The following is a 26,014-nucleotide window of genomic DNA, read 5'->3' on the forward strand; positions in this document are numbered from 1 at the left end:
CCCGAGTCAGATTCTGCAGGGTGGCCAAGACTGAGCTTCGTATTAGATACAAAGATGCACACATGCATAAAAAATAATCACAGATTATGAAAAATCACCTTGTCCAGGCCATTTATCATGTGGATTAGGAAAGTGAGATCCAGAGAGAAAAAAGTAACTTGCCTGATGTCACACATCCAGGCAATGGACAAAGTGAGACCTGGATCTCAGGTCTCCTGAGTCCCACATCCCTGCTGCCTTCATTACACCATCATGACAACTACAGAGGATTGTACACATGTGAGGAATCAGTGACAGTATGCCCAAACCGCTGCAAAGAACAAACTCAAAAGGCTTCCTTCAGAAGATGTGGTTAAAGGACCACTGAAGCATTTTATCCAGCAATGGAGCACAGAGATGCAAAAAGAAAAAAAAAAATTGTGAGGGGAAAAGCCTGACAGAATAGAAGAGCATTAAAACAGCGTAAGCAAAACTGATCTACGTGGTCAAAGTACTAACTTTGGAAGAGAATAAAATACAAAAGAAATAAATAGAAGAAAACCTCAAATCTAATAACCACAACCTTAAATGTAAACATAATGACATATTAAATGGAAACCGTAACGGAAAGCGAAATCTAACAACCTGCTGCATACAAGAAACATAATTAAAAATAAAGATAAAGAATGAAAACAAGAGGTTGGAGCAAAATTTGCTATCTACTAGGTGAAGCCAAAAAAGCAGGAGTTACACTGATACTACTAGATGACAAAAAACAAAAATTTAAAAAGGAAAACTATACTTAAAGGAACCATACACAAAGAATTAATATCAATATAAAACATATTTACCAAATGGCATAGCATCTAAATTCATAAAGTGAAAGTTAACTGATTACAAAAATAAAAATAGATAACTAATTGTGAAAAGACAAGTAATAACATGATAACTGAAAGTCATTTTAATGTTCCTCTTTCAGAGCTGGACAATTCTAATAGAAAGATAAAAAGGAAAATGTAAAACTGAGCAAACTGTTGGAAAATTTAAGAAATGAAAGACTAATGGCATTTTATGAATGAGAGCATTAAAGAATATACATATTTTCCAACAACACATAATACTTTTACAAAAATAGACCATGTACTAGAGCACAGAGAAATTACATATAATTTTTTTTAAGCCTAGAAAACAGCAGTGACTGACAGACTGGCCTGCAACTATAAGAAACAAGTTTTTTTTTGAGTAAATCTTTAGGGTAAGCTATGATTCCCCAATCAACAAGCATTTATTCAGTGTCTACCATGAGCTGCTATAGGTAATTCTGTACAAATGGATCTTCTTTGTTCTTTGATCTCTCTGAGGCACGTACTTAGTAGGAGTATTGCTAGGACAGAAGGTCCTAGGTACTTATGGGGTACAGTTCTGGACTGCTTTCCAGAATAGCTAGACAGTCCCCAGCTCTGCCACTATTGTATTAGCAGGCAACCTTTCTACTTTTTAACCAGTATCAAATCCCTTTGAAGATTACTGCTTTTTAATATAGTTTGAGATCTGATACCACTGGTCCCTCTCTTTCCCACTTTTTTCCTCATGATTTCCTTTGAGATTCTCATCTTTTTGGTTCCTCCAGATAAATTTCATTATTATTTTTTTCTAGCTCATAAAATAATCTGGCAGTTTTAATTGGAATAGCTTTGAATAATTAAATTAATTTCAGTAGTATTGTCATTTTGATTATATTGGCAAAGTCTACCCATGAACAATTAATATTTCTTCACTTATTTAGGACTGCTTAACTTTTGTAAAGGATATTTTATAGTCACATTCACATAGTTCTTACGTATCTTGGTGGGAAGATTCACAAATGTATATTTTGCAGTGATTCTGAATGGAATTTCTATCTCTTCCTTTTGGGTTTTATTTGGTAATATATAGAAATGATGATTTACGTGGATTTATTTTATATTTCACAACTTTGTTGAAGATGTTTCACTTAATTTTTTTTTATGACTTTTAGGTTTTCTAAATTGTTTATCAAATCATCTGCAAAATCTGTTAATTTTGTTTTATCTTTGCATGTTTACTCCTTTGATTTCTTTTTATTGTCTTATTGTTACAGCTCGTATTTCTAGCTGTTAAATAGTAGTGATGAAGATGGACATCCTTGCTTTACTGCTGATCTAGGTGGAAAGGCCTCTAACCTTTCTCCATTATATATAATGTTGGTGTTTAGTTTTAGATACTACTTACCAAAATAAGGAAAGGACAATTTATGCCTCTCTGTGTGTGTTAACGGAAATGGGTGGTGATTAAGTCAAAAGGTTTTACAGCATTTATTGATTTAATCATGTGGTTTAAAAAATTTTTTTTTGCCATTAATATCACCTATATTTATGATTTTCCTTTTATTAAACTAATCCTGAATTCTTAGTATAAATATAATATAGTCACAGTATATAATAATTTTTAATATGTATTGTACCTTCTTTGCTAATATGTTAGTATGTTTTTATAATCTCTTTGCATCAATGTTCATTAGGGATATTGGCTTCTAGTGTTCTTTCTCTACTGTTCCAGCGTTCTAGTGTTCTTTCTCTACTGTGTTTTACCCTGGTTTAGGTATATAGACCATATTTATATTGCAGAAAAAGTTCAGAAAGGTCTTTTCTTTTCCTATTTTTGCAAACAGTTTAAGTAATATTGGAATTAGTCCTCTGAATGTTTGATGGAATTCATCTGTAAAGCCATCTGAATAAACTCATCCTGTTTCTTCCCCCCTAAACTTGGGGAATTCATTCATGGCTTGTTCATTTTCTTTTTCTGATATTGGGTTATTTAAATAATCTAGTTCCTATGGCCAACTAGGTATTTCATATTTTTGTAAATATTCATCTATTTCATCTAAGTTATTAATTTTGTTGGCATATAATTAGGCAAAATAGTTTCCTTTATTTCATTTTCAGTTATGAAATATCCTTTTTTAGTTTTGATGAGAACAATCTGGTTTACCTCTTTTTAAAGAGAGAAGCTAACTTTATTTCATTTTTTTAATGGCTCCTTCTTTTACTTTGAACATTAGCATCAGGTTGCTGTACACATCTAAAGACCCATCACCTTAGAAATATTGCACAACAGCATACCTTGTACCAGTGTCTCACAAGAACAAGCTATATAATACTACACTGCAACCAGAAGGTTACCTTTTTTTAATGAGATAAGCTATTTTTATCTACTTTATTGCTTTTAGTTTTTTTCTAAAAATTTTTAAAGTTCAATAGTACTTCTATTTTGCCTTCAGTTTTGTGAATATTTTATTTTCAGAAATTCTCCTCTAGAGTTTTGTTGGAATTTTTTGATTTGTTGCTCTTCCAGTTTTTTTAAATTGCACCATCAATTAATTGAGCTTTTTTTTTTTTTTAATGATGAAAGCATTTAGAACAGGAGTTCTTAATTGAGGGTCCATGTATAGATTTCAGTAGATCCACTAATTATCCAGGGAAAAAAAGAATCTTTATTTTCACTAACCTCTAAATGAAATTTAGCATTTCCTTCAGGTATGAATGTAGGCAACAAGCATCATTCTGAGGAGGGGTGCAAAGGCTTCCCCAGACTGCCAAAGGGCTCCATGACACACAAAAAAGTTAAGAATCCCTATTTTAGAGACATAAATTTTCTCTTAAGGACTGCTTTAGTGCTATCCCTTAATTTGTAGTATGTAGCCTCATTGCTGTTATTTTCTTTGCAGAATTTTCTACTGATTCTACATTTTATTCTCTAATCCATCAATTTTTAGGATTAAATGATTTAATCTCCAACTAATTTTTAATCTTCCTTCCAAAGACTCTTTATTGAGTATAATTTCTATTGTATTATATTCAATAGAGTGTCTAGTATTTCTGCTTTTCCGCATTTGTTCATGAGTTTTTTATGCCCCAATACATGGTCTATCTTTGTAAAGATGCCAGAACAGTTGAGAAATATGTTAACTATGTTCCCATTCAGTAATCACCATAAATCTATCGGCTTTAATTTCCCTAAAGTTCTATTCAGGTGTTTAACTTCTTCACTGTTCATCTTTTTGTTATATTTACCTAGGTCTAAAAGGGATACACTGAGGTCCCTCACCATTATAGTTTTATCGTCTAGTTCTCCCTGCAAGTTTTCCTTAAGTAGTTAGATACTATACCAGCTTGGTGTGTGTGTGTATAAAAATATTACCTGTTCATTACCTATAAAGCTTTTATACACAGCAGAGTTTTCCTGAAAATCTCTTTTATCAGGTTTTTTTTCACTGTTATCTGAAATCATGACTATTATCCTTGCTTTTTTGGCTTCATATGAAACATAATAGATCCTACTCCAACCCCTTATTTGAACTCCATGTGAATCTTTATGTTCCAAATGTGTTTCCTGTAGACAAAATATCACTGTGTTCTACTTTATAATCCATTCTGCTATATCCTCTTTCATTTTATGGATGAATTCATCACATTTATGTTCATGGAAGAATGCTGCTTTTGTATTTCTTTCCATTCTGTCCTCTTGTACTTCTTTATGTTCTGTGCTCCCCTCTTTACAAAGAAGGTAATGAAAAAAAAAAGGAAGATTTTGTTTAACAAGAGTGATGTATAATTGAAGGGATGTTTCTGTTCCACTTACCTTTTCTTCCCTTTGCCTAGTCCACAATCATATCTTTTCTTCTTTCCTTTTACCGTGCCTTTCATGCTATATATTCTGATGTTGAAGTTTGTTTTGTTTATGACTACTCCCTTTCCTATCTTGCCCTCTATCTCTCCCTCTCTGTTTCTTCCTATTCCCCCTGCTGAGATTAATTTATTTTTATACTATGTTGTTGATATGTGTTTTTACAAGCATGTTTGTGAGTATATTCAACCTTCTTGGGTCCAGTTCTGATAAAAATGAGGTTCATGGGATAACTGTTTCCTGGACCTTTTCCTTTATGTTCTCATAGTCTTCATCTTGTGCACTACTATTATGTAAGAAAATAAGTTCCCTCCTCTTCCCTCTCCTTTACTTCTCGGTATATTCCTCTATTCCAATCATTTCCTTCTTCTAGGACCACAAAACAGAACAGAACAGAACCACCCCTAGAGACCTTCTACCTGATTTATTTAGGTTTACCTATGATACTCGAAGACATTAAGATTCTGAGACAATTGTTTTTCCTCCCTATATCAGAAATATAAACAATCCATCATCATATAGTTCCTTCCAATGATCAAATATATTTGCCTTTCTATGTTTCTTATGACTTCTGCATTTGTACTTCAAAAATTCTGCTCAGTTCAACTAATTTTATCAGGATGTTTGGAAGTTCTCTCTTTCATTAAAGGTTCATTCCCCCCCCCCCCCCCCATAGTAATTAAGTTTTGCTGGGTGGATTATTCTTGGTTGCAAACCTTCATCTTTGCTTTTGGGAATATTTTATTATAGGCTTTCCTCTCTTTATTCTGAAAGTCTTGTGTGTTCCTAATTGTGGCTCCTCAGCACTTTACCTCAACTCTTTCTGGTAGCTTCCAGTATTTTTTTTCCCCTTTGAACTGGAATCCTTGGATTTCGGTTATGGTCTTGCTCCCTTCTTCTTTTCCTTCCCAGGATATTCCTTTATTCCTCCCTCCCATTTCCTTCTCCTAGGACCATAAAACAATAGAACAAAGCTACCTCCAAGCCTTCTGCTTGACTTACTTAAATTTATATATATTTTATATTTATGTTATTTGTCCTTGAAGACAGTAAGGTTTTGAGGGGACAATTGTTTTTTTTCATCCTATAATAGGATGCATACAATTCATTTGTTTACATTCTAATATAGACACATTCCTGAAAGTTTTCTTTTTTGGTACGTCTTTTAGGAGGTGACTAGTGGTTTCTTTTTATTTTCATTTTGCCCCCTTGTTCCAGCTTTTATTTATGATTTCTTCAAATATAGTATCTGGATTGTTTTGTTTTGTTTTTGGTCATGATGTCCACGTAGTCCAAATATTCTAAGAGTAGTGACATTTTCTTTTGCTTTTATTTTCAATCTTTTAATTTTCCATTTTAAATTTACTTTAATATTTTTTGTCATCTTAAAAAGTTGTTGCTTTTGGTTTGGCCCATTCTAACTTTTAGGGAGTTCAATTCTAGGTCAAGACTTACCATTGTGTATTTTAAGTGTTAATTTTCCCTAAAAAATTAGTTTTTTCTCCATAAGCTGTTATTTTCTTTAATACTGCATTTTGTATCTTTTATTTCATTTCTTCCAGGTACTCCTTTATTTCTTGGAGCCAGGACATTTTTTTCTCTGAGGCTTTATTTGGACATGTAGTGTTATAACTCCTTTTTTTTTTTTTTTTGGATTTACCTCTTGAGCTTCTCTGAGTCCAAGATATTTCTTCATTATATTCAGCATTTTGTTCTATTTACTCATATCTCCAGACTCAATTTCTGAACTGGGACTTTGTGTTTGGATGAGATTTTGTTCTTCTTAACTCTTGCATGGGCAAGCCTTGGTCCTGTACAGTGGATAAGACTTGCCCCTGCTTTCTGCAGGAATTATTGGGTTTTTGGCTCAGTTTCCTAGTGACTTAACTTAGGTTTTTTTCCTTGGCACCTTTATTGTCTCATTCTTTTCACATAGTTCCAAACCTAGATGTGGCTCTGTTGTGAGCCTGATAGGTCCCCACCCAGATGCTATTGATAGCGCTGGTAGCAGGCCTTTGTTTCTGAGGCGCTGGATGGACCCTTTCTACTTCTGTGGCTTGGGTATGGGTTTCCTAGGTCCCAAGTTACCTGGCTGCAGTGCTGGGAGTGGGGCTGCCTGGCTGCCTGTGCTGCCGAGCGCTCGCCTGGCCCCATCTCCTGTTGTTTCTTTGGCAGGTTGCCCAGGCACTAAGCTCTGGGCACTGAACAACCAAGAGCTGGTATGGGTCCATGCTTTGGCTGCTGGTTGCCCCAGCGTTTTTCTGCTCCAAGCTTCTGCTGGATTCTCGGATTCTTCTGTGCAGTTCTGGACTGGATAGAGGAGTCTGTAGCTATATTTTTCTAATTTTATCATTGTTCTTTCTACTACATTCTCATTTTTTTCTAGGGTGTTTGTGGGTAATCTCGGCTTCTACAGGTCTTAACATGCCATTACCTTCCCATAACTCCAAGGCCAATCTTACTAATATCAATATCTCTGGTGGTGTTCTATGGTTGTGAATCATGGAATATCACAACTTCTGGAGAATCTAAAGTAGAAGTCACCAAAGGACAACAGTGAGACACACAGTGGACATGAAAGGGCTACAGCATAACACAGTTACAGAACTGTGTACAACAAGCCATATAGAAGAGATCAAAGAGATGTATGACTGGAAAAGAAAGTGGGCTGGTCATATATGGAGGATAGGCAATAACTGAGAGGACATTCTTCATGTTGCACTGGGACCACTGTAATGTAAGAAGCCCCAGAGGAAAGCCTTCAGCATGGTAGGTGGAGTTTCCTTTGGAAAATTAATAAGAGAAGGCATAGATGGATTCCAATTTTTACTTCTGAAGTGAATACTCACATTAGGATATTCCCAAATCCTTTGAAATACTGTAGAACACCTTAGCAGGGACTAGTTTTTTTTTTAAACTAAAAATAAGTTTGCCAGAAGAGTTATTCAATAGGACACAGGATAAGCATAGAGAAAAGCTACACGAGGAACAGAAGGTAGAAGAGGAATTCCAGAAGGATGGAAAAAGAACACTGATGGTGGGAACAGAAAGGTAGTAAAGAAATTTCATGACTTATCTTAGGACTGGCCCTAGTCAAAATAATTTCTGTACAGGCTTAACTCACTAATGTGAGTACCTAATATACTACTGTACATGTAGCAGGTGCTCAGAATAGGTGCTGAATGATTTAAAAAATTGAAGATAACCATACAATTGAGATATTCTTTTGTACTAAAGTATAAATAATTAAACCATAATCCAGTTAAGGTAAGTAGTGTAACATGCAACAGACAGTAACCCCAGAGCCCTGGATTCTCAGCTCAACAATACAACTCATTAGCTTTTGATCCAGGGCAAGTCACTTCCCTTCTCTGGGGCTCGAAGTCCCTATTTGTGAAAGAGGGGAGTTGAAGAAGATGTTTTCTAAGGTGCTTTCCATCTGTAAAGTCCAAGAGAGAATAACTAAAGCTTCTTGGGGATAAAATCTCATTTGTACAAGGAGGAAGCTTGACTAGGTGATGTCTAAGGTGATGTTAGCTCTAATGTTTCCTATTTGTTTGAACAAAAAGAAGGAAAGAATACTCATCAGATTATATTTCACAATCTCAGAGGCAAACAACTATATTACACAAGACCTAAAGAATATAATAATATTGTTAGCTTGCTAAAATTAAACCTTTGTAAAATAAAATAATAAATCCTTTAATGGTATATCAATGATGACTCTTACTTGTAGTGACATCTCAATCAGCATTAGTAATTTCTTGATTCCTATCCAGACCTTCTTTCCCTTGACTTGCTGTGCAATAGTGGTACGTTCTTTATCTTTAAAGTTACCCAAAAGCTAGAAAAATGAAAACAAAAAATACTTAAATGGTATCTAAAATCCACATCAGAAGCATAGTTAATTTTTACATTAATCCTTAAGAGAATGATTAGAACACTGTATTGATATTTAAATTGCTATGGTCTTCTCATAATACATTAAAGTAAACCTTGATCTCACTTTCTACATAAGTTCTAATCCTGAATAAATACTTCTTTTAAACAAAAGTTGGTATCATTTTACCACTGGTTGTAATTTCACAGAAAAATTTTTTAGCAAAAATATGTAACAATTATCACAGTGAAAAACCCAATTTTTACTTCAAGAAAAATGCTGCATGTATTATAACAGAATAAATTGGTGTTTCATTCTCCTATAGAACCCTTGCAAAGGAAAAAAAAAGAGGAAAACAATATACTTATTCCTCACACAAACATTAAAGGCACACAAGCTAAAATACACCAACTATATTGACATTTTTTTGGGATTTCTCACTCTTAAAAGGATTTTTAAAATATAATAATGAGACTATGCAGTTAAGTCATAATGGTTATTCCACTCTAGCATTCAGCAGAACTCATGAGCTGTAATGATCACATGGAGATGCTTTTAAATAATCAACCAACGAACAAGAATTTATTAAGTGCTTATTATGTGTCAGGCACTGTGCTAGGTGACGGGAATGCAAAGACAAAAATGAAACAGTCTCAGCTCTCAAGGAGCTGACATTCAAGTCCTTTGTCACCAGGTCATTATAATTAGCAAAATCATTTAACAGATACTTAATGTAGGGATGTGTACAAGAATACTCTTGCTAAAGTAAAAATAATTAAACTAGGGTTAGGTTCAAGGATTACAGAATCCCCACTGAAATTGAAATATTTTAAAACTTAAATAACAATTGACCCTACAAGGGGTCTTGAGAGTCATTCTCATTCTACAAAGTCTCTAAAATTTTGCAGTTGCTTCTGTAAAATGCTTTATATTAGAAATACAAATGCTAACAATGAATCTGATTAGGTGCAAGTAAGTATGCTAAAAGCCAACACAAATGTTCTAGGTAATTTACTCTTAATTATTTTACTACCTCTCACAATCCATACTTCTTTCTCCACGTAATTTACTAGCATGTTGCTCCCAGAGTTTCTAAGTGTGTGAAAGAGGAATTTCAGTTCTCTGTGCTGCCTATATTAACCATAATATAGAAGTAGGTAATGAATTTGCTTCTAATTACATTTATTTTTCCACCCTTTCAGAAGACATGTATTCTTAATACCATACTTTTCTGTGTGTTAGTCATAACTAAAATAAGTTACCAAGAATCCTACAATGAATTTATTCACAACTTGCATTGTCTTTGGTCAGAAAATTTTAGAGATAAGTATGCACAGATCAATTCATTAACTTATCATCACCTCCAAAGCCTCCATCAACTGTTCTCCTGTAGCAATGTTAGGCACGTGAATGGTGGTACTGAAAGCATTAAGCATTTCCATTTCCTGCAGGACATCTTTGCGGCTGGTGGTCCCAATGATGAGAAGCTTGCGTCCCTGATCATAAGGAGAAAATATTTGAAAATTCAGAGGATTAGTTTCAGGAACACTGAAAGAAGAAAAAGAAATCATGTACAAAATATATTCATTTAATCCCAGATATAAAAATGAATGAAGAAAGGAAAATAAAATATTCAGAATTTCCTGCACAAAAGACTGAGAAAAGATAAGATTTAGAAAGAAATGAGGGTAACTTCTAAAGAACTCTTTCTCTATAGTAAAAGCAAGGAAACAAAATCAGGGAAATGGAGAAGTGGCAATGGCAATATACTGGGTATCCCGAAAGTCTTAATGTAGTATAAAGTTTTAATAGCTTAGGGATTTCATTAGTTCGGAGTATTCCCTCTACCAACACAGTCTGCAACCCTTCAATAACTCAGTAGCTAGCCACAGAGTTGCAATGAACAAAAATTTCAACTTGTGGTTTACCTGGTGATGAGTATTTCTAAACATTAGTCCTTTGATGAAAGAACTTCAGTTCATTATTGGACCCATACTTATAACTTGACAGAACAGTCTGTGCTCCCACTTGTACAGCCTTTAAGAACCCATGGTAATAGATAAAAAGGAAATAAAACTACCCGTATTTGTTAATGATATGATGATGATGTACTTGGAACATCCCTTAATGAATCAGCAAAGATACTCATCAAGACAATAGCTTCAGCAAAGTTGCAGACTCAAAAATCAACTGCATTCATATATAATAACAACAAAATTCAAAAGGCAATAGAAAGGGAAATCTCATTCCAAATAACAACAAACTACATAAAGTACCTGGGGATCAGTCTACTGAAACACACAAATGACATACAAATTCAATTACAAAGTACTTCTAGAAGAAATAAAGAAAAACTTAAATAGTTGCAGGAAGAGTCAGTGCTCATGACTGGGTCATGCCAATATAAGAAAAATAAGAATACTACCCAAGTGAATTTACACTTTTAATGCTATACTAATCGAATTATTGAAGGGATACTTTATAGAATTTGATAACAAAATTCAATGGAGAAACAAAAGATTCAGAATAACAAGAGAAATGATAAGAAGAGGTAGGGACAGTGGGTGAACAGCACTTTCCAGACCTCAAAACAACAGTCATCAAAACCATTTAGTACTGGTCAAAAAACAGAAGGAAATAAATGGAACAGAGTAGACAAGGAACTATCAGAAACAATGGAACTCAATAATCTAGTATTTGATAAAATGTAAAACATAAATTACTTAGGAAAAAACTCCCTATTTCATAAAAAATTGCTGAGAAAACTGGAAAGCAATTTGCATAAACTAGGCTTTGACAAACACCTTATACTACATTTCACAATACATTCTAAATGGATAGGTGTTTGTAATATTAAAGATCACACTACAAAAAATAGGAAGAGAAACAGATCATACATATCTCACAGTTATGAGTGGGAGATGTATTCTTAACCAAACAAAGGACAGAGACAATTACAAAAGATAAAATAGATAACTGATTACATGACACTGAAAAGCTTCTGCTCAGACAAAATGAATGCACTTAGGATAAGGATGGAAGAGGTGGAATGGGGAAAAATTTTTGTATCATATCTCTCTGATAAAGGTTTGCTATCCACACACACACACACACACACACACACACACACACACAAAATACCCATTCCCCAATAGATATGTGGTCTAAAGACAGGAACAAACAGTTCTCAAAAGATGAATTTCAAAAGAATTCAAAGTATTAACAATCACATGAAAGTATGCTCCAAATCACTAATAATAAGAGAAATGTAAATAGAAACAACAACTGAGGTTTCATCTCATACACTGCACATCAGTAAAGTTGATAAAAGATGGGAATAGTCAATGTTGGAGGAATTGTATTGAAAGATGGGTGCTCTGGTGCACTGTGAGTGAAACTGCAAATCAGTGTAATTGTGTGAGGAACAGAAAGAAGGCCAACTGGAATAACACAATACTTATGCAGACAGCCAGACCATCCCTCCAGAAAATGTGCAAAGTCTGGCCCTAACATCAAGGTCAATATCAGGAAGTAGTCTGAAAGCATGAGCAAGCCAAAAAAAAAAACAAGAAACAATCCCACCATAAAGAGCTATTATGGTGACAGGGACACTCAAGACACAAATCCAGAAGAGAATGACTCCAAAATAACTAAAAGCAAAACCTCAGAAACAAAACAAACACATCTTGGGTACCAGTAGAATTCCTAAAAGAGATGAAGTAAGAATTTTTAAAAGAGCTAAAACATGATTTTATAAATGAGCAGAGGGTTTGGAACATGATATTCCAGGAGGTAATATAGGCTTATAGCCAAGAATAAGTAACTTAGCCAGCAAAACCAAGTATAATCCTACAGGTGGAGATATGAATCTTTAATAAAATAGAGGACCTCTAAGCATTCTTGATGAAGAGAGCTGTGTAGGACTTTTGTAATAAAAACCCACAAGAAAGAGTAAAGAGAAGCAAAAAAGAAAAAGGTAAATACGAGCAAGCAATCACAAGGGACTAAACAAGGACAAACTGTTGTACATATTTTAATATGAGAAGCCTATCGTCATCAGGAGTCATAGAGGGAGTCTAGTAAGACAGAGGGCCTGGAAGTGGTTGTATTATGTTTCAATGATCTTAAAGGAAGAAGGGAAAGAGGAAAGGAATATATTGAGGGAAAAGAGACAAAAGGAGGGGGAAATGATCGCATGAGTAGAAGACTATACAAAAAAAGCAGAAGAGTAAATGGGGAAGAACAGACAACACTTGAACCTCGCTCATCTGATTTGACTGAGGAGAAGAATATAGATATACACATAGAGTCGGGTGCAAAAATAAATTTCACTCAGTAGGGAAACAAGAGGAGAAGGGAGGGGAGAGTAAGAAGTTGAGTAGTAAGGGACGGATTAGGCCCACAAAACAAACTTTAACCATGGAGAGTAGATATTGAAGAGAAGTTTAAATGGAAAGATAATAAATATAAATAATAAAAATAAGGGTTCTGGGAGAGAGAAAGAGAGGGGGGACGGAACACAACAGCATCAAACCTAGGGAACTGATGCTGAGCACACTTTTTTTTCCACCACTCTCTTCTTATTTATAAAGGGAGAGCAGAAAAGTCTGATCAATGCAATAGTCAACCACAATTCCAGAGGAGTAATGATGAGACATGCTACTCACCTTCCCACAGAGAAGTGATAGACTCAGGGTACAGAACGAGGTTGGGGGGGTAAGCCAATGAGGGAATTTGTTTTTCTTGATTATGCATATTTCTTACAAGGGTTTTTCTTTCTTTTTCAATGGGGGTGGGGGAAAGGTGGAAAGAAAAGGTATTGGATTGTCATTGCTGACAGTTCTCACTTTATGTAGTGGACTGTTCCTTAGACCTCTATATAAATCAAATTTGACCCCAGACATGGGGAAAAGAGGGAGGCAGGAAGGGGGCCCCATGCCCATGGAGGGTGAGCTGGCACATGGTTCAAGGACACATGGGAGCGGGAGAGAGAGAAGTGAGAGGAGGAGCAGGGGGGGCTGGGACCAGGAATTTTGGGGCCTGGCCAGAACTGAGAGGAAGAACATGTAGGGCATAGGTGGAGGAGGGGAGGGGAAGAACATGTGGGGGCCAGACACAAACACAGACAGGAGAGGTTGGGAGACATTCAGGGGCCAAGGACAAATATATGGTACCCAAGTGTGGAGGGACAGAAGACACACACACACAGAGGCTAGACACCTGGGTGGGTAAGCAGAGTACAGCAAAAGTCTCTTCTAAGTTGGAGGTCTCAAGTGAAGGCCTTGAAGTCAGTTCTACTTTCACGTGAAGGGTTTTTTGTTTTGTTTTTTCTTCTAGGGGAGTGGGAAGCTGAGGAGTTAGCCAAGAGGCAGGATTGGAAAGAGACAGGGAGAGAGAGCAGAACTATACAGTAAAGTTAACATAGGTGTTTTTTTGGAATGCGATTTTCTTTCAGAATTCTTTATGTAAAGTCAAATTTGTGTAAAGTGAGAACTGCTTATAATTGGAAAATAAAAATAAATTTAAATAAAAACAGCATAGGCTGAATGCAGTTAAGATTAGAAGAGAAATGGCTAACTATATAAAATATTTGTAGCAAGTTTCTCTGATAAAGGTCTCATGTCCAAAATGTAAAGGGAACTATTTTAAATTTATGAGAAAAAGAGCCATTAGTCAATTGATGAATGACTAATGACAAAGGGAGAATACAATGGATGTAAACAAACAGCACATGAAAAAATGCTCCAAAATCACAAAAAATTACAGAAATGCAAACTAAAGCAACTCTAAGGTTCTACCCCATAGCCCTCAGATAGCAAAGCTGACAAAAAAGGAAAATGACAAGTGTGGTAGGGGCTGCAAGAAAACAGGCACATGAATGCAGTATCAGCAGAACTGTGGAGTAGCCTTGCCATTCTGAAAAGCAATTTGGAACTATGCCCAAAAAGTTAATAAACTGTGCATATCTTTTGACACAGTGATATCACTATGAGGCATAAAAGAAACCCAAGAAAGAAAAGGGCTTATGTGCACAAAAATATTTATAGCAACTCTTTTTATAGTGGCAAAAGAATGTAAACTAGAGGGCATTCCCATCAGTTGAGGAAGGGCTGATCAAATTATGTTATAAGAAGGTAACAGAACTTCATGTCACCATAAGAAATTATAAAAAGGGATGATTTCAGAGAAACCTAGGAAGACTTATATGAACTGATGCAGAATAAAGTGAACAGATCAAGGAGAATACTTTATACAACAACACTGTAAAGACAAATAAGATTAAAAGACTTAAGAACTCTGATCAATGCAACGACTAAACACAATTCTAGAAGATTGATGATGAAGAATGCTACTCACCTCCTGACAGAGAGGTGATGGACTCAAGATGCAAAATGTGACATATATTTTTACATGGCCAACGTGGAATTTCCTTTGCTTGCCTATGCATATTTCTTACAAGGGTTTGGTTTTCATTTCTGAATTTTTTTTCAAATGGGAAGGGTAAGTTGAGAGTGAAAATAAATGCTTGTCCATAAAAAAGCAGTCACTGTCTTCTGATTTGCTTTTGGGCTCATACTCAGTAGTACATAATTTAAACTCTCAATTCTCTTGCTTCTATTGTCAGGAGATATAACTAACCACAAAAAGAGGTAATAACAGATCATATTCCTTGCTTAGTCCATAAAGCTACAATTTTTTACTACTTGCTACTTCCTTAGCAAAACTCCCATATTAGCCATGACTCTGACCTGCAGAGTGATGAAAGATTGGGAAATGCACAGTGGCTTATAATGGACTGCTAATTTATGTTTTGCTTTCTGTCTTGTTCAACAAGACTGCAACATTGCAAAGAGGTCATGACCCAGGATAAGTTCAGGCCTCAACTTGTGAGGCTTCATCTTTAAGAAAACTCTGAAAAACATTACCAAATAATTAAATTGTGTTAGATCATTTTGTATGCTAATTAGTGGTAATTCCCATGAGGAAGTTTTATCATGAACAAACAGCTCTGAGTATGTTAGTGTAATAAATCACATTGGACAACAATTTGGAAAAAACTGACAGAAGCATGAAATGGGAATGCCAGCTATAAAAACCAAAAATATTGTTTAACCAATGTGGAAAAATACACCCTGTTAATGTGTAGCTACAATTCTCAAATTTACTGATAAAGATAAAACGTTCTCTCCCACTGTATTACTATCTAGATTTTGTATCACTGACCAAATATCAAGTCTTTCAATATTAATTCTAATGTCCTTAATTAACTGTGGACCAGCAGGATTGTGATAAATATCACTTCTCTCACTCATTACTTCTCTGTTCAGGAAACTCTTGTTAGCTAATGGCTACAAAGAAGCAGAAGTCAGATCCTAGATAAGTGTGTTATTTTCCAGCAAAATATTTTACAAATGAAAAAATAAGAGTACTAAAGAGTATCTAATATTTAAGGCTTCTATTACACAGAGGATAGGTTAATTAGATTATATTTGCCCCCTCCAATTGAACAACCCTAACCTCTCCCCTTTTCCATCAGCTGAAAAAAAGACAGATATCTTTAAAACACAAAGACACTAAATTTTAAAAAATAATACCTGTACAATTAATTTAGTAATGACATGGAAGGACTGATTTCAAATGGAGAACAAAAAGCAAACACAATTTGAAATAAAATCTATTCTTTCTCTATCAAGCTTGGTTAAGGAACTCCAACACACCATTGGTATAATGATAACCACAAACACAAAACCCTTAGATAGATTAAGCAATGAATTTTAGGGTTTACCTTAAAATCATAGGACAGGAGGGGGAGAAAGAAAGGAACCAGCACTTAATCCTGATAATTAGAATCTGGGTTTGGAAAGATACTTCTTGTCAAAGGGAGAATACAATTTTTATTAAAAATTAGGAGTCTGTAAACAAGGTGGGCAGCTAAATAAAAAATAGGACAAATGGAAGACAACTAGATAATTAATAAGAATTTAATAAATAAAAACACCAATTCTGTAAGGACACTATTCTGGGTGATACTGAAAGACCGCAAAGAACTGGAAGACTTGGTCACTGCCCTCAAGGAACTTACAATATAGATAGTATAACTACAAAAAACAACATACCAACAAGTACATAATAATACAATATAAATTGAAGGAGGGTTAAGAAGGCACAGAATGCTTGGTACATAGCTAGTGCTTAAAAAATTCTTGATGATTGATTGATCACAGTCTGGTGGAAATTGTCCTGAAGGTATCAGGGGGACTCTAGAAAGGAGGGGAAGGGGAATCCATGTGAAGGGAATGGCACTTTGATGATAGAGGCGAGAAAGGAAGCTATGTGATGAAAATCTTTGTATGCTAAGCTGAAGAATGTCATGATGAAAGTGGTATTTGCAAAAGATTATTCTGGCAGGTATGTACAAGATGAGCCAGGAGCCAGAGAAAACTATTGCAGTAAAAATATAATAGGAAAGATAGTTAACACACTTAATTAAACAGCTATGGGACCTTGGGCAAGTCCTTTAACCTCTCTGAACCTCAATTTCCTCACCCATAAAATGAGGGGGTTGGACTCAAAGGCCCTATAAGATCCTTTCCTACTTTATATCTATGATCCTATGATCCTGTGTCATGTTTGAGGGTCGCGACTTAACAGTAAAGCATCAAATAAAACAAGTATCAGATTTTAATTCACACCCCCAAAATTGGCAAATATGGCCAAAGGGGGAATAGCTAATATTAGATGGGATTGTGGGTAAACTAATATACTGTTTATGGAGCTGTGAATAGATCCATACATCTTTTTTTTTTTTTTTTTGGGGTGAGGCAACTGAGGTTAAGTGATTTGCCTAGGGTCACACAGCTAGTGTCAAGTGTCTGAGGCCAAATTTGAACTCAGGTCCTCCTGACTTCAGGGCCAGTTCTCTACATGATGGGCCACCTAGTTGCCCCTGATCCATACATTCTGGAAAGTAATTTGGAATTATGCTAAGAAAGTGGCTAAAATGTTCATACCTTTGGCCCAGAGAATCTGTTTCTAGCCACATATGCAAAAAAGACCAAAGACAGAAAGTCCCTACATGCAACAAAATATTCATAACAACACTTTTTGCAGTAGCAAAGAACTAGAGCCAAATAGATGTCCACTGACTGGGGAACTAGAATATAATGGAAATATTACTGCATCATAAGAAACAATATAAAAAAATCAGAGAAGCATAGTGAGACTTGTAAAGTGAAGTAAGTATAGCTAGGAAAACGATATACATAATGCCTTTAGTAAAGTAAATGGAAATAACAAAAACCACAAAACTTTATTGTCTGTACCGATAATGTCCAAGCTTGTCCTCGAAGAAAAGATGAAAAAAAAGTACTTACCTTCACTTTTGCAGAGATGAGTAACTACGGGATGGAATACTGTATAAATACCATCAGATTTGATAACTGCATTGGTTATGTAGTTGGGGAAATGTGGGAGAGCAGATCAGAGCTTGCCAATTAATTGATTGCCTCTCAGCTCAGATGATGAAATCACAGATAGCAAGAGGCAGATAATAGAGACTAAGTCTTTTGCTTCTGTTTTTAATTTTTTTCCAGTTAACAAAAATATATTTTCTTTCCCTCTCACCTCTCGTCCATAAAAAAGAGAAAAACAAAACCCTTGCTACAAATATGAATAATCAAGTAAAACAAATTCCTACCATGTCCAAAAAAAAGAGTCTGAATCTTCACCCTGAGTTCAACATCTCTCTATCAGGAGTAGAATCCTTCATTATGGGTCATCTGGAATTACGGTCCTCAAGTCTTTCAAAATTGTTTGTCTTTATAATGTTGCTGTTATTGTACAAACTGTTCTGGTTCTGATTGTTTCACTCTGCGTCAGTTCATACAAGTCTTCCCCAGGTTTCTCTGAAATCATCTTTTTCATTTCTTATGGTATAATTTCCATTACATTCATTTGCTATAATTTATTTAGCCACTTTCCAAAAGATGGGCACTCCCTCAGTTTTCAGTTCTTTGCCATAAGGTTTTAAAAAGAAGTGTAAAGGAGGACTTTAAACTATTATCTTTTTATGGTGTATAGAGTCCGTCACTCCAACTTGACGGAATTAGAAACAGATAGTTATTGGCTAATGATTAGCCTTCCTTCTTTAAAAAGACAGATATATTTTTAATTGAATGTAATTTTTATTACGTTATGGTTAGAGAAAAATGCACTTAATATTTCTGCTCTTTTGTATCTATTTGTGAGGTTTTTACATCCTAATACGTGGCCAATTTTTGTGAAGGTGCCACTCACAGCAGAGAATAGATACACTGTTTTCTATTCTCATTTAATATTCCTCAGCGGTTTATCATATCTAACTTTTCTAAAATTCTATTGATATCCTTAACATCTTTCTTGTTTATTTCATGGTTAGACCTGAAAAGGGCAAATTGAAGTTTCCAACTATTACAGTTTTACTGAGCCAGATGTTTCTAAGGAAGGCTGAGGCAGGAGGAGTCTGAGGAGTATGACCTCTGACAGAAGCAAAGAGATCCAGTTATGGAAAAAACATAGCTATTAAGAGGGAGTCATATTCCTGAGTTGTAGGAAGCTGTTGGGAGTAGATTTATCTCTTCATTAGCCACATTTTGTAGTGGACCTACATTAGTGGAGAAGTAGAACTACTCACCCAGCAGTAAGCAGATACAGTGAGTTAAGGCACTAGAAGGGAGGAGCCTTGTGAACTCAGTTCTGGCTATCAGAAGAAGTCTAGCTGAACTGTTGGTGAAGTTGTATATTGATTCAATCATTCTGGAGAGCAATTTGGAACTATGCCCAAAGCACATGCTTACCCTTTGACCAAGTAACAGCACTACTAGGTCTGTACCCCTAAGAGATAAAAAACAAAAAGGGAAAGGACCTATATGTATAAAAATATTTGTAGCACCTTTAAGTGGTGGCAAAGAATTTGAAATTCAAGGGATATCCATCAATTTGGGGAATGGCTGAACAAATTGTTGTATATGATTGTGATGGAATACTATTGAGCTATAAGAAATGATGAATAGGATACTCTCAGAAAAACCTGGAAAGATTTACATGAACTGATGCAAAGTGAAATGAGCAGAACTAGGAGAATACTACACAGTAACAGTAATACTGCATGAAGATCAATGGTGAGTAACTTAGCTTTTCTAAGCAATACAATGACCAAGACAATTTTGTAGGACTTATGATGAAAGATGCTGGTCATCTCCAGAGAAAGAACTGATGGAATCCGAATGCAGATTGAAGCATATTTTTTCTTTGCTTTATTTTTCTTGTTTTGGTGTTTTCTTTCACAACACAGAAACATGCTTTGCATGACTACACACATATAAACTATGTCAATTGCTTGTCTTCTCAATGAGGGAGGAGAGGAAGGAGAAAATCTGGAACTTAAAATTTGAGAAAAAAGAATGTTAAAATGGTTTTTACATGTAACTGAGGAAAATACATGTATTTTAAATTTAAAAATACATATATTTTAAATTTTAGTGTATTTAAATGAATTAAGATGCATGTAAATTAAAATTTAAAAATGTCAGTAGAAAAAAAAAAAAGTCAGCTGAGTTAACTGCCCAGTAAAGGTACTATAGCCAGAAGAAATAGCAATGAAGACATCACTTAAAAAGTAAGGATATCAGTTTGCACAATCCAGAGATCTGAATTGCCTGGACCATATGTGTTCTCTACATGTTCATCTCTCTATCAGTATTCTCTACTATATGCATGTCCTCTTTTCTTACAGATGCTGCTTGCATGTTTATAGTTGTGGGAAAATGCATCCCAACTTTATGGGGAGAATGTTTTGTGATTATTGTTCTTACAGTGCCATTGTAGTAAATGCCTTTCTCTCCTTTGGACTAATTGTGCCCTGTGGTTCACTAGTGAGAGGTAGTCTATCCCCTGGAGACCCAACCTGTTAGTACCAATCGAGGGGAGGGAAGGGGATCAAGAAAGGTTTTATGTAGAAGCTGGCACTCAGCTGAGTTTTGAAGGAAATAAGGGATTCTAAGAGGTGGAGGTGAGGAGAGAGTCCATTTCAGGCATGGGGAATAGCCAATTCAAAAAGAGATGGAATGTGTATGCCATATGTAAGGAATATCCAGAAGATCATTCTGGCTTAACTGCAGAGCATAGGAAGAGAAATTATGTTCAAGAAGGTCCAGGGGCCAGGATGAAAAAGGCTTTACAATTTTTTTTAAAGGGCATATATTTGATCACAGGAAAGTCACTGGAATGTATTGAGTAAAGTAGTAACATGGTCAGACTAGCACTTTAGAACACCTACATGGTAGATGAACTGGAATGGGAAGAGATGAGGCCAGTAACTAGGAGGCTAGAGTGATGGCGATATAAGATTGAGAAGGGGTCATACGAGACATATTGTGAAGGTAGAAACAAGACTTAGCAACTTATCAGGTATGGAGGTAAAGAAGAGTGAGGAGTAAAGAACAACGTGGGTGTGAAAAAGAAATTTTCAAATTTCAAAAGAAATAGGGAGTTTTGGAAGTAGGGGCAAGTTCCATGATGCCAGAGCACTGGGCAGTTTCCAAGGGAGCCAGATCACTCTGCTTTTCTCTTCTGGTGAAAGAAAAATACAAATCAAACTCAGAGATCACCAGGAAAATTTATAACTAATTGTTGGGTTCTGCTTAAAGCCTTATATACAGAACATCATATGCTACTCTCTCCTGGTTCTCCTCCTACCTATCTGACCACTTCTTCTCTGTTTCCTTTGCTAGATCCTTTTCTAGATCACGTTTATGCCCCTGACAGTTCTGTCCTGGGCCCCCTTCTTTTCTCTCTTCATATTACTTCCCTTGGTGATCTCATAAGCTCCTTGCACTCATCTTTAACTCAATGTGATCAAAATGGAACTTATTGTTTTTCTTCCAAACCCTCCCAAATGCCTTTCCTATTACTGTAGAGGTCCTCAGGCTCACAAACTAGGAGTTACCCTCACTATCTTTCACCCCTCTTATTCAATCTGTTGCCAAGGGCTGTCAATTTTACCTTTGCACCATCTCTCAAATACCCCCTTCTTTCCTCTGACTCTGCCAATACTCTAGTGCAGGCCCTCATCACTTCACACCTTGATTACTGCAATATCCTCCTGATAGGTCCACCTGCCTCAAATCTTTACTCATTCCAATCCATCCTCTAGTCAGCCACTTAAGAGATTTTCCTAAAACACAGGCCTGATCACGTTACATCTACTTAATAAACTCCAGTGGCTCCCTATTGCTTCCAGGATCAAATACAAAATGCTGTTTGGCATTCAAAGCCCTGCATAACCTAGACTCCTCCTATGTTTCCAGTCTTCTTACATCTTACACTCTGCCATATACTCTTTGATCCAGGGACACTGGCTTCCAGGCTGTTCCACAAAAAGACACTCTATCTCTCAGCTCCAGGCATTTTCTCTGTTTGTCTCTCATCCCTGGAGTGCTCTCCCTCTTCCACTCCATCTACTGACTTTCCTGGCTCCCTTTATGTCCCAACCAAAATCCTACCTTCTTCAGGAAGCCTTCCCTAATCCCTTTTAGTTTCAGTACCTCCCCTCTGTTAATTATAGTTGTTTGCATGTTGTCTCTTTCACTGGATTGTAAGTTCATTGAGGGCAGGGACTATCTTTTGCCTCTTTTTGTATCACCAGTGCACAGTGCCTGGCACATAGTAGATGCTTAATAAATGATTGCTAAAAGAATACAGAAGCTAAAATGGAAAGAATTTGAACTTCATATAGAATATAACTCAAGTGATCAGAAGTTGTCATTTCTGTTTTTTTTTTCAAAAAAAAGTTCATTTGTTCTTATTTATCAATTGATCATTTTATGACAACTAATATTGAGTATTAGGCATGTTCAAGCTCCTCATCACAGAAAAGATAAATGACTCCTCTGGGTGTCAAGTCAATGACCATTTATTTATTTATTTGCGAGGCAATCAGGGTTAAGTGACTTGCCCAGGGTTACACAGCTAGTGAGTATCATGTGTCTGAGGCAGGATTTGAATTCAGGTCCTCCTGACTCCAAGGCCAATGCTCTATCCAGTGCACCACCTAGCTGCCCCTTCAATGAGCTAACAGTGCTAAGCACTGGGGATACAAATACAAACAGAAAGAAAGATAACGCCCAGCCCTCAGGGAGTTCACCTTCTAATAAGACAACACATAAAAGGATGCTGAAAAGACTGGGGGAAAGAGGAGAAGGTACCAGTAGGAGGGCATGGAAGAGCAAGTCCAGAATCAGGAGTGGAGTCTAAAGAGGAATACAGAAAGGCCAGTGTGTTGACTAGGAACCACTAAAAATCAAACAAACAAACAAAAAAACCAACCCAGTGAGATTTATCAATACATACATGCAAAATGATTATTATGTGTCTGGCATTTTGTTAGGCTTACCCCAAACAAGATAAAATGCAGCACAGTACAGAAAAAAACAAATAAACAAAGATAATCCTGCTTTCCTCAGCAAGGAGTGTTCTTTAAGGAAAAATTGTAATGTTGAATCCCCCCTATGAGCAATGGGGCCTCTTTGCACACAAGGAGTTGTGATTTCTTATCCCTAAATGTCTGTTTCTTTTTTCTGTTGTTAAATGTTTTAGTTGAATACCAAAGGAAGTGTATTTCAAATAAATCAAGCTACAACCAGGCAGAGAGCTACACTTAAACTCCCTCCATTTGTTTTCAGCCTGCGGCAAATTTTGAGTCTGTCTCTGTATGCTTCATCTCGGTGGTGCAGGCAGACCAGAGAATGATGAAGAAGGGAATTTATGGTGCAGGTCTAATGTGAGATGAGAAATTTAGCAGCAAATAAGCTTTAAATAATTATTAAATAGGTAAAATAATTCTTAAACCATAAGACTTTTTTTTAATTGAACAGGACCTCAGAGAATATCTACTCCAATCCCCTTATTTCACAGAGGAGCAAAGTGAATCCAGAGAGATTAAGAGATTTGCCCAAAGTCATGTAGCTAATTAGGAACAGAACCAGAACCAGAACCCAGGTTTCTCGATTTTCCCCATCCGATGTTCATTTATTTTATACATTTTCATTTTATTTTAAACCTTCATTCTATATTACACTGCTTCTCAGATAAAACAAAATTTAATTGCTCTCCTATTTGCTTAAAATACTGAATGTTATGTCAACTCCCAACTCCTCAGTAGTACCTGACCCTGGCAAAAAGCATTATGGCACAATGGATAGAGAAACAGACTTGAAGACTGAAAGACTTCAGTTTGACTCTTGTTTCAGATAACGTGTCACTCACAGGCCAGTCCTGCACTTAACCCTCTGAGCCTCAGTTTCTTATGTGTAAAAGGGCTAACAGTAACACCTACTTTATAGAGTTATGAGGATCAAAGGAGAATATAAAGTGCTTAACAAACCTTGAAGTGACACATAAATGTGAATTGTTATAATGATCATGATTAAGAGTTACTACTGAAATTGCATTTTACTGTTAAAGATGGCAAACTATTGAGTGCAAGGACTATGTCTCACTTATCTTTCTCTTTCCCTTAGTGCCTACAAGGGTAAATGCTTAAAAAACAGCCAGTGAACTGAATAATAATGATAGTAGCAGTAGCAGCAGCAGCAACTCATGGTTATACAGTGCTTGGCAGCATTCCCACCTCTCTCCTTCCAGTAACTATGGGGCAGGGAGTAAAAAGATCAGAAAATCACAGGATTCAGAGCCTGGAGATCATTCAGTCCAGTACCCTCAGAAAAGATAGTATTTTTTTTTTTCTTGATTTTTTGGTAAGGCAATCGGGGGGTTAAGTGACTTGCCCAAGGTCACACAGCTAGTAAGTATCATGTGTCTGAGGCCGGATTTGAACTCAGATTCTCTTGACTCCAAGGCCGGTGTAAAGATAGTATCATTCCCATTTTAGAAGAGAGGATACGGGACAAAAGGGAGGTTAAAGCAGCCTGGCCAATGACTAATACATGCCTCGGATGTGGTAGAGCTGGAATATGATAAAAAGTCAGAAATCCTTTCCATTGTACCACACTGGTCCAGATATACAATACTAGTCTGAATGTAGACTATAAACCCCTTGAAATGATCTTTCTTTGAAAGGATATATTTACATATATATGCATCATAAGAGAGATACAGTGAAAACCAATTACATAAAAGCATATTAAAGAAATATTAGGAAAAAATGTGTATTTCTTTTAAAGTAAGATGTTTTCATTCATTTTTCATCATTACAGTTCTTTGCCTATATCATTTTCACTGTTGTTCTAGTCTCCTGATCTTACTGCAATATATCATTAATACTGCATTTCCTTCCTATTTTTATATTGTTTGTAATTTCAACATTGTTATACAATCATAAAATCTTAGCCTCTTGGAAAGCATCTAGTCCAATCCCATAATTTTACAAATGAAGAAACTCATACCCAAAGAGATCAAGAGTTTTGCCTAAGATTACAAAGTTTATGGTAGATCAAGTTAATGGCAGAATCAGGATTAAAATCCCAGCTGTGAGGTACAGTTATTCAAGATACTGATTGAGTTATTAGAGTTATACAAATGTGAAAGTAGGAACTAAAATGAAGCAGATAAGAAAGAGGCAAAAAACATGGAGTTGGCTTCCTCTATTTCCTTCAGGTTCTTTTTAACCAGTCAGGACAAAAAGCATTACGGCACAATGGACAGAGAAGTGAACTTGAAGACAGAAAGATTTGAAATTGACTCTTGTTTAAGATACTCTGTGACCCCAGGTCAGTCACTTAAACCTCTGAGCCTCAGTTTTTTTATTTTTGTAAAAGGGGTAACATTAGCACCTACCTTACAGAGTTATCATAAGGCAAACTAGGCACAGTGGGAACATTGCATCCACTGTGCCCAATAGTGACTTTGAGCCTTTACCATAACATCCATTCATTCATAGACAACCACTTATTAAGCCTCTAGAAGTAGTTTATGACTTATATTAAAGTGCTTTACTACCATACTCTAGTAATAGCAAAGTTTTCATAAAAGTTTTCACGAAACTATCTAGAAGCTAGAGTTGATACAAAGATGACTTAAGACATTGGCCCATGGGGGAAGGAGGGTGGGATATGACCACACACAAATGATGCAACATTACATTATGAGAAATACCATAAGAAATTGCAAAAGTTTCTTCCTTTTCCTAATATCTTCTCTAGTTTATTCCTTTTCTCTCCTATCTCTTCACTCTCTTAGAGCAAACAAAATAGCCCAAACCTCCAACCAAGCCTTAAGTCTTTTTTTCTTTTTAAATCCCTGTTTGACTTTTGAAGACATTAAGGTTGTGAAGGGACAGTGATTTCCCCTGCCCCCCATAACTGAAGCAGAACAGAATATGATAGGAGCATAAGAAAGGTATGAAAGGCAATTTGATATCAAAGAAAGCAAAGATCATTCCTGACCTGGAGAAAA

General features: G+C 35.9%; 1 protein-coding gene across 1 annotated transcript in view; it reads right to left on the reverse strand.

Annotated features, from left to right (window-relative positions):
- The window catches only part of NSF (N-ethylmaleimide sensitive factor, vesicle fusing ATPase), a 210,981-nt gene that overhangs the window by 5,256 nt on the left and 179,711 nt on the right, over positions 1-26,014 (reverse strand). The window contains 2 exon segments of the mRNA XM_027872966.1: positions 8,414-8,527; positions 9,925-10,059. Of these exon segments, the coding sequence (XP_027728767.1) occupies positions 8,414-8,527; positions 9,925-10,059 (249 nt within the window).

The sequence above is a fragment of the Vombatus ursinus genome, unplaced genomic scaffold, assembly GCF_900497805.2.
Source record: "Vombatus ursinus unplaced genomic scaffold, bare-nosed wombat genome assembly UNPS02014801.1, whole genome shotgun sequence".
In the NCBI taxonomy this organism is placed as follows: Eukaryota; Metazoa; Chordata; class Mammalia; order Diprotodontia; family Vombatidae; genus Vombatus; species Vombatus ursinus.